Source organism: Emys orbicularis, chromosome 9, assembly GCF_028017835.1.
Source record: "Emys orbicularis isolate rEmyOrb1 chromosome 9, rEmyOrb1.hap1, whole genome shotgun sequence".
In the NCBI taxonomy this organism is placed as follows: Eukaryota; Metazoa; Chordata; order Testudines; family Emydidae; genus Emys; species Emys orbicularis.
The window spans coordinates 81432761-81447563 of NC_088691.1; the positions used below are offsets into that span (position 1 = coordinate 81432761).

General features: G+C 45.7%; 1 protein-coding gene across 1 annotated transcript in view; it reads left to right on the plus strand.

Annotated features, from left to right (window-relative positions):
* ARHGEF26 (Rho guanine nucleotide exchange factor 26) overlaps positions 1 to 14803 on the plus strand; it is a 117978-nt gene that overhangs the window by 65132 nt on the left and 38043 nt on the right. The window contains exon 10 of the mRNA XM_065410870.1: positions 9351 to 9505. Coding sequence (XP_065266942.1) covers positions 9351 to 9505 — 155 coding nt within the window. The remainder of the gene's footprint in view (positions 1 to 9350; positions 9506 to 14803) is intronic.

Here is a 14803-nt window from a genome sequence, read left to right on the forward strand (position 1 = left end):
ATCATAGAAAAAAAATTTGAGGTATGTTGAGTTAATAGCAAATAAAAGTTAAGCCCTTTTTAGGTATAAAAGAATTGAATATCTTGGGACTGTCATTCTTAGAAATACACATAGTTTAAACTATAAAATAATCTCTAGGCCCTGTGACAGGGTCAGGCCAGATGGCTACAGAAGAGTGATAGAAGGCAGATATATTAGTCCCAGATTAAGTAGATCTCTTTTCCCTGGGTAAGGTAACAGGGGTAGTTCCAGAACAAGCAGGAACTTGCTGGAATCAGTTAAGGCAGGCAGGCTAATTAGAACACCTGGAGCCAATTAAGAAGAAGCTGCTAGAATCAGTTAGGACAGACTGGCTAATCAGGACACCTGGTATAAAAAGGCTCCAGTTAGTGAGGTGTGTGTGTGTGTGTAAGGAGCTGGGAGTGAGAGGACGTGCTGCTGGAGGACTGAGGAGTATAAGCGTTAACAGAGATCAGGAGGAAGGTCCTGTGGTAAGGCTAAAGAAGGTGTTGGGAGGAGGCCATGGGGAAGTAGCCCAGGGAGTTGTAGCTGTCGTGCAGCTGTTCCAGGAGGCACTCCAGAAGGCTGCAGTCCACAGGGCCCTGGGCTGGAACCTGGAGTAGAGGGCGGGACCAGGTTCCCCCCAAACCTCCCAACTGACCTGGACTGTGGGTTCTTCCAGAGGGGAAGGTCTCTGGGCTGTTCCCCAACCCACATGGTGAATCTCTGAGGCAAGAAAATTCACCAATAAGCGCAGGACCCAACAAGATAGAGAAGGAGCTTTGTCACAGCCCCCATGTAACATTCTTAGAATTGTTACAATGTTTCATTCAATCTAACTTGGTTCGTGAAGCTTGAATAACCAAAGCCACTCCAAAAATGGTTTAGTTCCCTTTTTATGTACTTATTCAGCTGTTTGCCCGTCCTGAAGATTTAATTTTTAGTTGAGATTAGAAGATATTTATTCAATGTCGTTCAGTTTGAGATTTTGTGTACCGTATTGGGGAAGTGAGAGGCTTTTTTCCTGCAAACAGAAATAAGAATTTAATTATTTGGACCAGCACGCATTTTGTGACTGCTGCTGTCAAAGACAGTTGTTGAAACTCAAGCGCTGTGTTTGCATGGTTATGAAAACATGATATAGGCATATTAATCTAGTTGTATCTGTGTCAGTCCCAGGATATTAAAGAGAGAAAATGGGTGAGTTAATATATTTAATTGGACCAACTTCCAACAGAAATTGGAGTCTTGGTAACTTGGTGGAGAAAGATGGGAAGAGGTATTGGTCTTAGCAATGTTAGGTTTGATTCACATGATTTCGTGATCCCTGAGTTTTGGCTGAGTGGGTTGAGTTTCTGGTTCAAACGGAACCAAAATTTCAAGCCAAATATTGCTATGAAACTGTGGAAACTTATTACTTTGATTTCATAATAATGAAACTCAATACTTCCTGCAGTGCTGAGGCATTTCTTAGGATAACTAATTAGACCAGGGGTTCTCAAACTGGGGGTCATGACCCCTCAGAGAGTTGAGGTTATTACATGGGGGGGTCGCGAGCTGTCAGCCTCCACCCCAAACCCTGCTTTGCCGCCAGCATTTATAATAGTGTTAAATATAAAAAAGTGTTTTTAATTTATGGGGGGGGGGGGGTGTCACACTCAGAAGCTTGCTGTCTGAAAGGGGTCACCGGTACAAAAGTTTGAGAACCGCTGAATTAGACCTTGCATAGGATGTGAGTTTGAACAAGGTGACAATGGAGGGCATAACAATATTTAGTATATTTATGACTTGGAAAAAATAGTAGAAAAGAGATTAAATTAATGGATAATAGAAAATTGTGGACACTTAAAAGGTAAGTTCACATGAACAAGAACTTGCAAGTTTTGTTAAGTGAAAAGCAGCTGGCATGGGAGGGGAGCAAGATCCTGGCCCAACATCTACTGTATTTTATATTAGCTTTTATGTGTTGTATCGCATAGGCAGGAAGGGCACTTTGTAAACAATTTTATTATTTTACTGTCATTAAAAAGGCATATGAAGTAATATATTTTGTATGCAAGAAGAAAGCTGTTGCCTCTAAAACTATGGATGTATTTATTCTCACCCTTTAATTCTTGCACCAGTGAGATCACAGCTGAAATACCGTGTTCCCTTTTGGACGTAATATTACAGTACAAATACTGACAAACTGGAGACAGTTCAGGAAAGGGCAGCTAAAATACTTAAAAGCCAGAAAAATAAGACATATAAGGAATGATTACGAGGGCTGACAGCTGCATGGTGAAATATTTTACGAGCATGTAAAAGGATGTTCTAGAGACGAAAGAAAAGCAGTTGTCTTCATTAGTCAAACATGACAAGACAGGTAATGGGTTTCAGCAGCAGCAAAGAAAATTTAAATTCAGGTGCAGAGAAATTCAGTCGCTGAAAAATCAGTCACTGGTGGTGATGGAACAGTGACAGTGAGAGTCAAAATTTCATAACTGACTATGGGAAATGGTTAGCAGTATTAGGATTCTGCCACAGTAATGGAGGATTAAAGATATCTCAGATTTCCTTTCCTCCTGTACTGGTTCTGGTTCATGTGATCATCAAACACAAGGATATTCCTGAAAGAGTGTATTCCCTCGTGGTTAAAGTTTGATTGGCTTTCCATTATAAACTCAGATTTGACACCCCCTCCACCCACCTGTAACTTTACCAGAATTTAACCAGTCTCCCAGGGTCTCTGGTCGACTGCATGAGCACTCACCTCAGGATACTTAGCTGTGACTCACATGGGGCTTTAAAGTTATGCAGGAGCAGACACATTCACCATGCTCAGGCACCCTTTGGCATCTAGGACTAGAGAGAGAGAGAGACACCATGAACAGGCAGGATTGATAAATGCCACCGTCTGCCCTGAACCAGTGGGTTTCCCTGGTCCCAGCCCCAGTATCTCTCGCTAGGTCTTCAGAGATTATCTGTGTCTCATAAAGAGCAGCTGAGGCTGGTGCGCTCACTGATTTTTATAAGCTCCAGAAGACACGGAGTGAAATCCTGGCCCTGTTGAAGTCAATGAGAGTTTAGACCAGAGGTGGGCAGACTACGGCCCGCGGGCCACATCCGGCCTGTGGGACCCTCCTGCCTGGCCCCTGAGCTCCTGGCCCAGGAGGCTAGCCCCCGGCCCCTCCCCCGCTGTCCTGCCTCCCCCGCAGTCTCAGCTCACTGCACCGCCGGTGCAATGCTCTGGGTGGTGGGGCCGCGAGCTCTTGCCGGGCAGCGCAGCTGCAGAGCCGCAGCCTGACCCAGTGCTCTGTGCTGCGCGGTGGCGTGGCTGGCTCCAGCCGGGCAGCACAGCTGCCTGTTCTGGTGCTCTGGGCAGCGCGGCTGTAGCGCCGCTAGCCACTGGTGCTCCAGGCAGCGCGGTAAGGGGACAGGGAGCGGGGGGTGGGGGGGGAGTTGGGTAGAGGGCAGGGGAGTTTGGGGTGGTGGTCAGGGAGCGGGGGTGTAGATGGGGTCAGGGCGGTCAGAGGGCTGGGAAAAGGGGTTTAATGGGGGCAGGGGTCCCGGGGGAGCAGTCAGGAAGGAGGGGGGGGTTGGATGGGGTGGCGGGGGACTGTCAGTGGCAGGGGGTCTGGGGGCGGTCAGGGAACAGGGAGGGGTGGATGGGGCAGGGACTGTTAGGGGACGGAACGGGGGGGTTGGATGGGGCAGGAGTCCCGGGGGGGCTGTCAGGGGGCGAGAAGCAGGGGTGGGTGGGGCAGGGGGCAGGCCATGCCTGGCTGTTTGGGGAGGTACAGCCTCTCCTAACCGGCCCTCCATACAATTTCGGAAACCCAGTGTGGCCCTCAGGCCAAAAAGTTTGCCCGCCCCTGGTTTAGATATTCACTTCAATAGGGCCTGGCTTTCACACCAAGAATGCAGTCAGAGTTTCTCCCTAGTACAGTCTATAAACTCTGCAGCAGTGATGCTCTCCATATTCCCCTTGTCCCAGAAGGTGGTCTCATATTCTCCTGGCTGGGTGTTGAATTGGTGGGGGCTGATTTCCTGCTGCAACCATCTATCGAGTACATTATAGTCCTAGAACCCCTGTTGGTTCATGTAAGGGTCATTAAACTTTATGCATATATTTTGTTTTTATGCACAGTTTACAAGGATATACGCAAGTAACTAGAATTATAACAATTTTCATAACTATTCTTGGGGGGGGAGGGCCAAGAAAATGAATACTTTTATCTCATGTACAGGAGAAATAGAAATATACATCAGACATTTTCATTATCAAAGGGAAAAAAATCCTAGCCAGAAACATCTTTAATATAGATGTTGGGACTTAGCCCAAGTATTTCCATGTTAGTCTTTGAGATGTCGTCAGTACAGATCCCAGTGTAGGTGCATGTGCGCCTCATGCGAGCAAGGTTGGAGTCTTTTGAACAGCTGTGGCCATTGGGGCCATGTATGCATCCTGTGCCTCCTTGTGCTTTCTGGAAAACCTTTCACATGCTTGAAAAATATTTTCTCACTCCGCTGTCCGCCCTCTTAATCATTCCTTATGGGTCTGATAAACCTGATACCTGATGTACTAGCAACGTCAGGCCCACCCAGGATCACTCTTCCAACAAATGGGGCACTTCTTGACCCTGAAGAGGCCCTGTGGCAAACAGCTGCCATTATACCATCTGCTGCAGAAAGGGTGGGAAAATGGTATTAAGTCCCTTTTAAAAAAAAAAAAAAAAAAAAAAAAGTTTGAGTTCTTGTACACCCACCCCTTTGTCATCTCAGTAGTGCAGGAGAAATCCACATCTGGCAAAAGCATCCCAAAGGACAAGGACTCAACAAAGTTCAACCTGTTTGGGAAGAAATCCTACTCCTCTGCCTCCTTTCAGCTACAGGTGCAAATTGTCAGATCCTCCTGGCCAAATAATAATTTCCTGAATTGGGATGAAGTAACAGCCTTTCTATCTAAGCTCCCACCTGAGAGCAGGGAAGTGTATTCAAGGATATCGTCAACGAGGGCCAGTAAGTGGCTAAAACGCCCTCCAAGTTGCAATGGATGTTTCAAACACTGGCTAGCTCCATCGCCACAGTAGTGACAATGTGGTGAGATTCATGGTTTCAAGTATTGGCATTCCCAGGGAAGTGCAAGTTACAATAAACCACCTGCCCTTTGAAGAGATGGAGTTATTCAGTGAGCACACAAATAACACACTACGTTCCTTAAAGGACACAGAGGCCACCTTGCACCCCATAGGGATCTATACCCCAGCCCCTTATTGCAAACCATACAGTTACCAGACCCCGATGAGACAGAGGAAGCCACTATGCTGTGCTAAACAGCCCGATTAGTCTCCCAAAGAGAAGCCCAGATGAAGCAGGAAACACCATCTTCCTCCTCCTCAGTGATGTACCCTGCTCCTGTGGCTTGTTAGCAAATTTAATAGGGCTTTCAGGAACTACAACAGAGCCAATTAAGAACATGCAACCTTTGGAATCCACTTTTCCCCATTTCACCGGGCATGGTCTGCCATAAAGTTGGACAGATAGGTGCTAGAAATCCTTATCAGATTTCATTCCTTACCTCCTACCATCCCCACTTCCCCCACCCTCTTCAGGAACCCTTCTCACAAGAGCCTGTTATAAACAGAAGTGGCCTCATTGCTTCATCTAAGAGCCATAGCGAAAGTGCCAGCAGAATTTGGGGCAAGGGGGGGAAGAGGCTTCTTTCTACTCATGGCATTTCCTGGCCCCAAAAAGAAAGGGGATCTTCGTCCTATCTTAGACCCACACAGACTCAACATATACATGTGCAGCCTCAGGTTCAGGATGGTTACACTTGCTTCCATCTTCCCATCTCTTCAGGCTCAAGAATGGTTTTATGTTTCTTGACTTGCAGGTTGTGTACTTCCATATAGCTATCCAGGCAGCCCACAGGACATACCTAAGATTCATAAGAGGGTCCAACCATTACCAGTACAGGGTATTGCCCTTTGGACTCTCCATGCCATCAAGAGTGTTCACAAAATGCCTGGCAGTGGTAGCAGCATGTTTTAAGAAGACAGGGCATTCACATGTATCATTACCTAGAAGACTGGCTGATCAGAGGCAGGTCTCAGCAGGAGACTGCAACAGCCCTAGGGTATGTCCTCTTCATGTTTCCTCAGCTAGGCCTCCTAGTGAACTGTGAGAAATTCTCTCAACTCATCTCAGATGATAGAGTTCCTAGGGGCTATCAAAGACTTTCAGTTGGCAAGAGCCTACCAACCAGAGGACAGGTTCTGGTCTCTTCAGTCAGTGACAGATTCCATAAAATCTGATCTGATGATAATGGTGCATGCTTGCTTAGGACTAGTAGGCCACTTGTCAGCATGCACATATGTGATTCCAATTGCCAGGCTTCATCTGCAGTCCCTAATTCTATGGCAGAGCACTCACTATCTAGGCACCACTTGAACAAGAGCCACAGGTCCACCTCAGGTCCTGTGGTAGCTAAATTCATGGCTGCAGCCCAAGAATGCTGTGACCCTGCCTTGACATGACATTCCTCACAGACACCTCAGGGACAGGTTGAACCATCTGCAGATGCAGGGAACCTGGTCCCAGGATGACTTGAAACTCTGTAAACGTCCTGGAGCTCAGGGCCATAAGATTAGCCTGTGTAGGATTTCTGTCTGTTCTCCCCAGAACTGTAAGCCACTGTGTTACCTCCTTGCCTCACAAGAAAGAGCTTTGTTGGAGCTTTAATCTGTCAGCTCCCTGCCTCATCAGCTAACTTCTTGAGACTCTGCCAGACTTAACGTTGCCTTGCAGGTAGCAGTCAGTGGACCTCAGTTCCAGAGTTCTCCAGAGATGTGTCTCTGCAGTGTCCAGTCCCTGTCACTGGACACTCCCAGAAATTTTTAAGTTGCTGCCTCCAAAGAGACAGTGCACACACTAGCCTATTAGTTAAGTGCGAGTCCTCAGCTATACTTCAGTATAACACCACTGAGATGGTTTATAGTAAAGAAAATAGATTTAAGTGATACTAAGCAAGAGAAAAAGAGACAGGTATGGTAACAAACAAAATAATAAAACATGCTTTCCAGTGTCCAAGGCTGAAATTTATCAAACTCCTATGTTTGTCTAGACAGCTTTCTCCCTGGCCAAAGCAGTTCTGTCTGTCAGACCAGCTGGATATTTGCAGTGGGCCTCCCATATATTTCCCAGCCTGTTCAGTCATATCTCAGAATCATGATTAGGTATTGCACCCCAACCCACAATCATTGCACTTGATGGTTTGGGTGTTGGCTACAGACAGACACTACTCTATACAAATTCAGGAAATTCTCATACAGAGCAGGAAGTCATTACTAGGAAATCCTACTCCTCTAAATGGAAAAGATTTTCCATATGGGCAACCTGATGCAATCTAGAGTGAGTATAGACCCTGAGATAGAGAGTCCTCGACTACATGCTGAGTTTCAGTCTGGCCTAGCGTTTAACTCTCAAGGTCCACCTTGTATTAACATTGGCATGTCACATTCTGGTACAGTTGTGCTCAGTCTTCTCATATCAAACAGTATCCATTTTCTTCAAAGCCCTTCTGCATACTACCCTCCCGTTAGAGACCCAACCCCACGTGGCACCTCAGTGTCATCCTCCCAGTGTATTTCTGCCTGCTATCAGATAGCCGATGGTCCTGTGTCTCCAAATATCAAGGTGCACTCCACCAGGGCACAGGCAGTGTCTTGATCCAGCTTCAGAAATATGCTGATATTTGAGATCTGCAAGGCAGCAACATGGAGCAACTCACTTACCTTCATTAAAGATTACATCCTTGAAATGGCAGCCAGGTCAGATGCCAAGTTCATGGGAGTGGTGCTGCAATAGTGATTTCACTAATGTTGCTGAAACACCTCATTCCCACCATTTAGAGGATGCTGTTTGCCTGTCAACTACAAAGGGATCCATAGGGGGACACATTTGAGAAGAAAGAAGGGTTACTTACTCTACAATAGCTATAAGATACAGTCAGTTTGGATCCCACGGCCCACCCTCCATCCCTGCTTTTCAGAGTCCTCAGCAACCGTGGGGGAACTAAGGGAAAGTCACAGCTGCTCCGCCCTTTTTGCTCTCATGGAGGAGCATGAGGAGGCACAGGATGCATGTGCGGCTCCAGTGGACTGCTGTTCAAAAGATCTCATGCACCATGGGGTACATGTGCACTACTGTAAGATCTGTACCTGACAACATCATCTCCAAGAGCCACAATTACTGTAGTAACCTTCTTGTAAACTGTCTAAAATGACAACAAGGAGTCTGGTGGCACCTTAAAGACTAACAGATTTATTTGGGCATAAGCTTTCGTGGGTAAAAACCTCACTTCTTCGAATGCATACTATTCATACTTCTATGCATCCGAAGAAGTGAGGTTTTTACCCACGAAAGCTTATGCCCAAATAAATCTGTTAGTCTTTAAGGTGCCACCAGACTCCTTGTTGTTTTTGTAGATACAGACTAACACGGCTACCCCCAATACTTGTCTAAAATGGGCCATCTTGATTATCACTAGAAAAGTTTTTTTTCTCCTGCTGATAATAGCTCATCTTAATTAATTAGCCTCTTACAGTTGGTATGACTACTTCCACTTTTTCATGTTCTCTGTATGTATATATATCTTCTTACTATATGTTCCATTCTATGCATCTGATGAAGTGGGCTGTAGCCCACGAAAGCTTATGCTCAAATTTGTTAGTCTCTAAGGTGCCACAAGTACTCTTGTTCTTTTTGCAGATACAGACTAACACGGCTGCCACTCTGAAACCTGTAGTAGGGAAAGTAACTGTTCTTTTTCTGATGTTTAGGTGTTGATAGCTACGGGTTTTGCTGTTTCCTGACTTTCAGATACAACATTTGCTTTTGTTTTAACCTTTGCTGTGACTTTACTGACTTTCAGACCTCTTGTATTTTAGTAACTGCTAATCTGGTAAATTTTCTGTTTTTAACTTTAATTCTGCTTTGAGAGACTGTGGTCTGGGAATATTTAAACACCATTTTATTTCTGCCCTTCTTAAGAGATTCACTTAGTTCTGCATTAGGTGGAAATATGTTGTTAGCTCCCATTTCACAGCATGCTCAATTCCACATTCTGTTTATTCTTCAATTGATTTGAGCAGATATAGTGTGAAGGTAGCCAGTACTTCTAAAGCATCCACTATTAGCAAGTATCTCCTGTATTGTACATTACTTTGAATCTTGAAGTCTCTATTTGACACCTATACTCCTATTTCTATGTTTTGAGTTTAGTCATGCATTTTTTCAAGTGATCCTGATACTCCTTTGTCTCACAGAAGGCTTGTGACTTATGATTAAAATGTTTTCTTATTTTGTAGCCATTTCCACTGGTCTCCTCTTCCCGGTGGTTAGTGAAAAGGGGTGAATTAACAGCATATGTGGAAGACACTGGACTCTTCTCTAAAAGGACCAGTAAGCAGCAAGTGTACTTCTTCCTCTTCAATGATGTCCTCATTATCACAAAGAAGAAGAGGTAAGAGCTTCAACACAATAAAACTGCATGTGTGTCTAATTCCTTGAATCACACACAAGCCACAATTGTCTTGAATGTTGCATGAGTCACCCTTGGGAAATGAGAATGTAAACTTCCTGGCTTCACAACGGCTAAGTTTATTCAATATTTACCTCAAGTATAATTTATTGTTCCCAAGGCATTTTTAGATTATTCCTTTCGCAACCGTTTTCATGTTTGAGGAAGATATGAGAAGAAGTGGTTATGCATAATATGCTTGCAGCACAAAAACAAAACCTCGTGTAAGTGGAAATGTTGACTAAAAATGCGTTAAGTGCTGCCAAAACATCAACAATTTTTTAGTCATACATTTTGGTATGCTGTGCCTGTACAAAGAATGAATGAATTAAGGAGGAATTTTTGAGTCTCTTCTATTTCTCCATCAGACCATACTCAGCATTGCATTGGTTGGGGGTCAAACAGAAATGAAAATCCAATCATAGTGACTCAGCAAAGGTATACATTTTAGCAAGATAAATAAATATGTAGAGCAGGAATGTCTCTCCATACTATTCTTTCATGGAGAATCTGTATCAGTGATGTGATAGAGGAGGCTGCTGGGAGCACCCTGTTAAAATTCCACCACCAAATTGAAGGGAACGTTACGGTCATTCCTCTGCCTTTGATGGAGTTCATGCCCTCTGCAGATGCTGCTGTATCATTCCTGACAGAGATTATTTGCTCTGTGGTTACTAAAAAATAGTTTTGAAGAGCAAATGTTTTGCTTTTGGGTTGACCAGTTACACCAAATATCAGGTATTTTAAAAAAGATTTCTAAAAGCTTGAGCCTGTGCTTCAAACAGTACAATTGAGCACTATACTATAATTCTGTTGTAGTTTATGCATTTTTCAGAAACAAAATATGAACACTTCCAGCAAAGTGCAGCATGATTTGTTTGCTGCCTTAGTTCTTGGTTATGTTCAAGTGAATAGATTTCTCCCTAGCCTGTTCACTGTAGTACACACGCCGCTGGGACACAAGGTTTATCACAGGCTGCAGCAGGGGTGGGCAAACTACGTCCCGTGGGCCAGATCCGGCCTGCGGAATTGCCACCCCTGTGGTGCCACGTGCCGCTCCTGGAAGGAGTTGGCACCATGTCCCTGCGGCCCCTGGGGGGGGGGGCAGGGGCAGAGGGCAGGGAACCGTGGCCAATGGGAGCTTCGGGGGAGGTACCCACAAGCGAGGGCCGCACCCCCCGCCCCTCCAGGGGCCTCAGGGTCATGGTGCCGGCTGCTTCCTGGCTCCGGTATGCGCCGCTGCCACCCCAGAGCCGCTCCAGGTAAGCGGCGCCAGAGCCTGGCCCCCTCCTGCACCCTGCCCCCCAACCCTCTGCTGCACCCCAACCCCCTGTCGTGAGCTCCCTGCCGCACCCCACACCCCTCCTCCGCTCCAACCCCTTGCCTTGAGCCCCTTCCTGCACACTACATCCCCTCAAGCCCCCCTACACTCCCTCCCGCACCCCAACCCCCTACCCCAGCCCTACATTCATGGCCCTGCATGCAATTTCCCCACCCAGATATGGCCCTCGGGCCAAAAAGTTTGCCCACTCCTGGGCTACAGGGAACATTTTTATGGAAGCCCTTTTTGAAACATTGGCAGCACATCACAGATTTGTACCACGTATCTTTAAACATCATGTTTCTTTCTGTTCTCAGGGGACTAGCGTTAATATTTTATTGTGCTGGTAGCTAAGTAAACTTCGGAGTTAGAAAACAATGAAAAAGTGTATTATCTCTGTTGTTACATTGTTTATTGGTTTCCTGTGCGATAGCTTGGTTGCCCAGCTTCCCAGATAATTTTTTGTAATAATGTATTCTCTCCAAACACTGGTGCTTTTGATTTATAACATCTTCCAGCTGTTGGAGTCTATGATATCCCAGTGGACCCTATGAGTTACAGTAAATAAAACTTGATCTTAATGATGGAGTTTATATATTCACTGTACCAAGATCTTTCTAAGTAAACATATGAAGTTGAAAAGTATTGATTCCTGTGATCCTACCACAGTCATTCTGATCACAAAATATGTGCTGCACAAATGCAGACAAACTTACTAATTACCTTATTTTATATGATCCATTGTCCCTTAGCTGTGCAAAAAAAATCCATTCCATGCAGTTTTTCAAAGTTAAACTTGAACTGGCTTCTACACATGTTAGAACATTAAATAATTTAATGACTGTACTAACACCATTGGTACAGTTCCTCTAGTTTAAGATGTAACCATGGATATTTTGAAGGTGATATTCAAGTTTAAAACACTATGTATTTATATTTGCACATCTGGGTTTCACATGCATTTTTCACGGCTGCCATTAAAATCACTCTGCTGCACCCCTGTATTATAAGTCCTAATCATTCAGCTGCTTGAAATTGTGCAAAATGAGTTTTCACTCTGTATCCTGAAGCTTATTTTCACTTGCCCTGGCCAAGTCGTTAACCCTATTTGTAGAGCTCAGTTAGCACAATGAGGAGTGATTAAGTCCAAATTCTTTAAAGGCCACGATTGATGGTATATGTCAAAGTGGTCCCACAGATAACTGACAAGCAGTGTTGGTCCAACAATGTTCTGCATGTAGAGCAGTACTTACATTTAGACTCCAACTTTAAGGCCAAAAGGGGCCATCGTGATCATCTAGTCTGACCTGCACATCGCAGGCCCCAGACTCTTACCCACCCTCTCCTGTAATAGACTCCTAACCTCTGGCTGAGTTACTGAAGTCCTCAAATCTTGATACAAAGACTTCAAGTTACAAATGTTTTACATACCAGACGCATCATTAAAAGAACTGCCTTTGTGTATTACAGTGAGCAAGCACTCCAGAAAAGCATTTGTTCAGTGAGATTTAGCTATAAGATAAAAGTCAAGAAACCTCATGATACTGAACACTTAGGCATGCTCCACATAGGGTTTTATGCTTTCATTCCTACAGTGCTTTCCTAGGGTAGGTCTACACTTACTTCCTGGTTCGGCGGCAGGCAATCGATCTTCTGGGAACGATTTATCGCGTCTTGTCTAGACGCGATAAATCGATCCCAGAAGTGCTCGCCGTCTACGCCGGTACTCTAGCTCGGCGAGAGGAGTACGCGGCATCGACGGGGGAGCCTGCCTGCCGCATCTGGACCCGCGGTAAGTTCGGACTAAGGTACTTCGAATTCAGCTACGTTATTAATGTAGCTGAATTTGCGTACCTTAGTTCGAAGTGGGGGGTTAGTGTGGACCAGGCCCTAGTCAGATCCCTCCACAGCCCCTAGTTTGAGTTCATCCTGCATTTGTAATGGTAAGACTTAGCAGCCTACCTTTATGTTCTCAAATAGCTGAATGGGATTTAGCAACCCAATTCCCCTTGCTTTAATGGGCATCATATGGCCAAATCCCATGCAACTCTGAAATATTTTAGAGGCTTATGCTTTAAACATCATGCTGCTGTGCACCCCAATCATGCATAAGTATATTAAATGCACTTTTGGGGATCGCTTAGGGCCCCATTTACTCTTCTGTGTATCACAAAGAAGCAGGAAACTCAGAGTTGCTTCAGCATGCTTGTTCTGTGAGGGGTTAGGGCACTGCAGTGTCTGCTGCAGAACAGCCTGGGGCTCTGGCCCTTGAAGCTAGCAGATCACAGGAGACACCCAGTGAGATGCTGTGCTTTTGTGCAGCTGGCCTGCTGGCAGCATGGTTCCGTTGGGCCACAGAGCATTAACACCAAATGGATTTCTAATGATAAATCCACAAGGTCGGTGAGGGAACCTGCTTGAGTGGCTCTTCCACTGCTTCGCTCTTCACTGTTCCTTCAACCAAAAGTGTGTGAGGCCTGGGCTCCACTGTTTGTACCTCAACTGAGTCCTTCTCTTCCGCATCTCTCCTGCCTGGGGCGAATTGACAGTTGGCAACTTACTGTATAGACTCGTTCATAAGCCAAATTTTTTTAGTAAAAAAGGGAAGCACCAGAGAAGGGGGTCGGCTTATGAACAGCTAGAGAGAGGGAAGAGGTGGGACACAGCCCCTCCCCCCAACAGAGGGAGCAAGGAGAGGCAGCAGACCCAGAAGGGAAGAGGCAGGGCCAGAGTCTCTCCGCTTCTGGCCACGCTGCTCTCCCCCCAGCCTCCGAAGCAGCTGCAGCTCTGGGGCTGGCAGGCTGCAGCTGTGCCGCTCAGCCCCGCCCTCCAGAGCAGGCTGTGGCCATGCCACCTGGCCCGCCGGAACATGCTGCGGCCGCGCCGCCCGGTCTGGCCTGCCGGAGCAGGCTGCAGCCATGCTGCCCAGCCTGTCGGAGCAGCTCCAGCCAGGCCAGAGACATCCTCCCCTGGCCCTCCCCAGATAAGGTGGGAAGGGGTGGGATGGGGAGAGTGTGGGGGTCCCAGGCTAGGGGTGGGGTCATGGGGGTGGTCACAGAGGTTACTCCCCTAACTCCCAGTTTCTCCCCATCAGTTGCTGTCCCCGCCCAGCTGGCACGCCAGGACACTTTGTTTACATAGGTTTACCTCCGTGCCTGCGGACACTCGAGGTAAACAAACCATCTCGGCCCACCAGCGGCTTATCCTGATGGCTCAGGAGCCAAAGTTTGCTGACCCCTGAATTATAGGGTTATAAAAAATTTCCATTTTTACTTATCCATCTTATAAACTAACCGGCTTATGATCGAGTATATACGGTATATCCTGAATCCAGCATCTTTTTTTACCTTCTGGCCCAGAGCTTTAAATAGTGGCTAAAAATCCCTTCTCCGTTGTTTAGTATTCAGCTTCTTGTGATTTCCTGATTCAGTTTATTCTCCAGCTTCTGTGGAGTCTTCCAGGACGTAGACAAGATCTGCATTTTTAATGTAAAAATTGCACATGGATTTTTTTACGTAAACTTTTCTGGCCTTCTTAATACAACATTTATGATTTCTGTCTGTTGAACATGTGATGGAAGACTATGTATCCAGGGTGTCCAACTCTTGGAGAGACTCAAATCCCACTTTTATGGTCGATGGACTTTAGTGCTGGTCACTAACCACCATGCATGGTGGCTCTCCCATTGCTGTCAAAGATTTAATGGTAGACCATGGCCCTTAGGTAACAGCTAAATATTCAGCTATTATTGTTATGTATGTATTCAGTATATGTTGTATTCATCATTACTCAATGAGAAAAATTACCACCGCTATTTTTTACTTTTTCTACCTTTCCCATCCTTCTTTCCTGTTTTTTTTCTTGTTCTTCCTCTGCGTTTTCCTTCCTGCAGCAACACCAAATTCTAGTCCCCTGTGCTT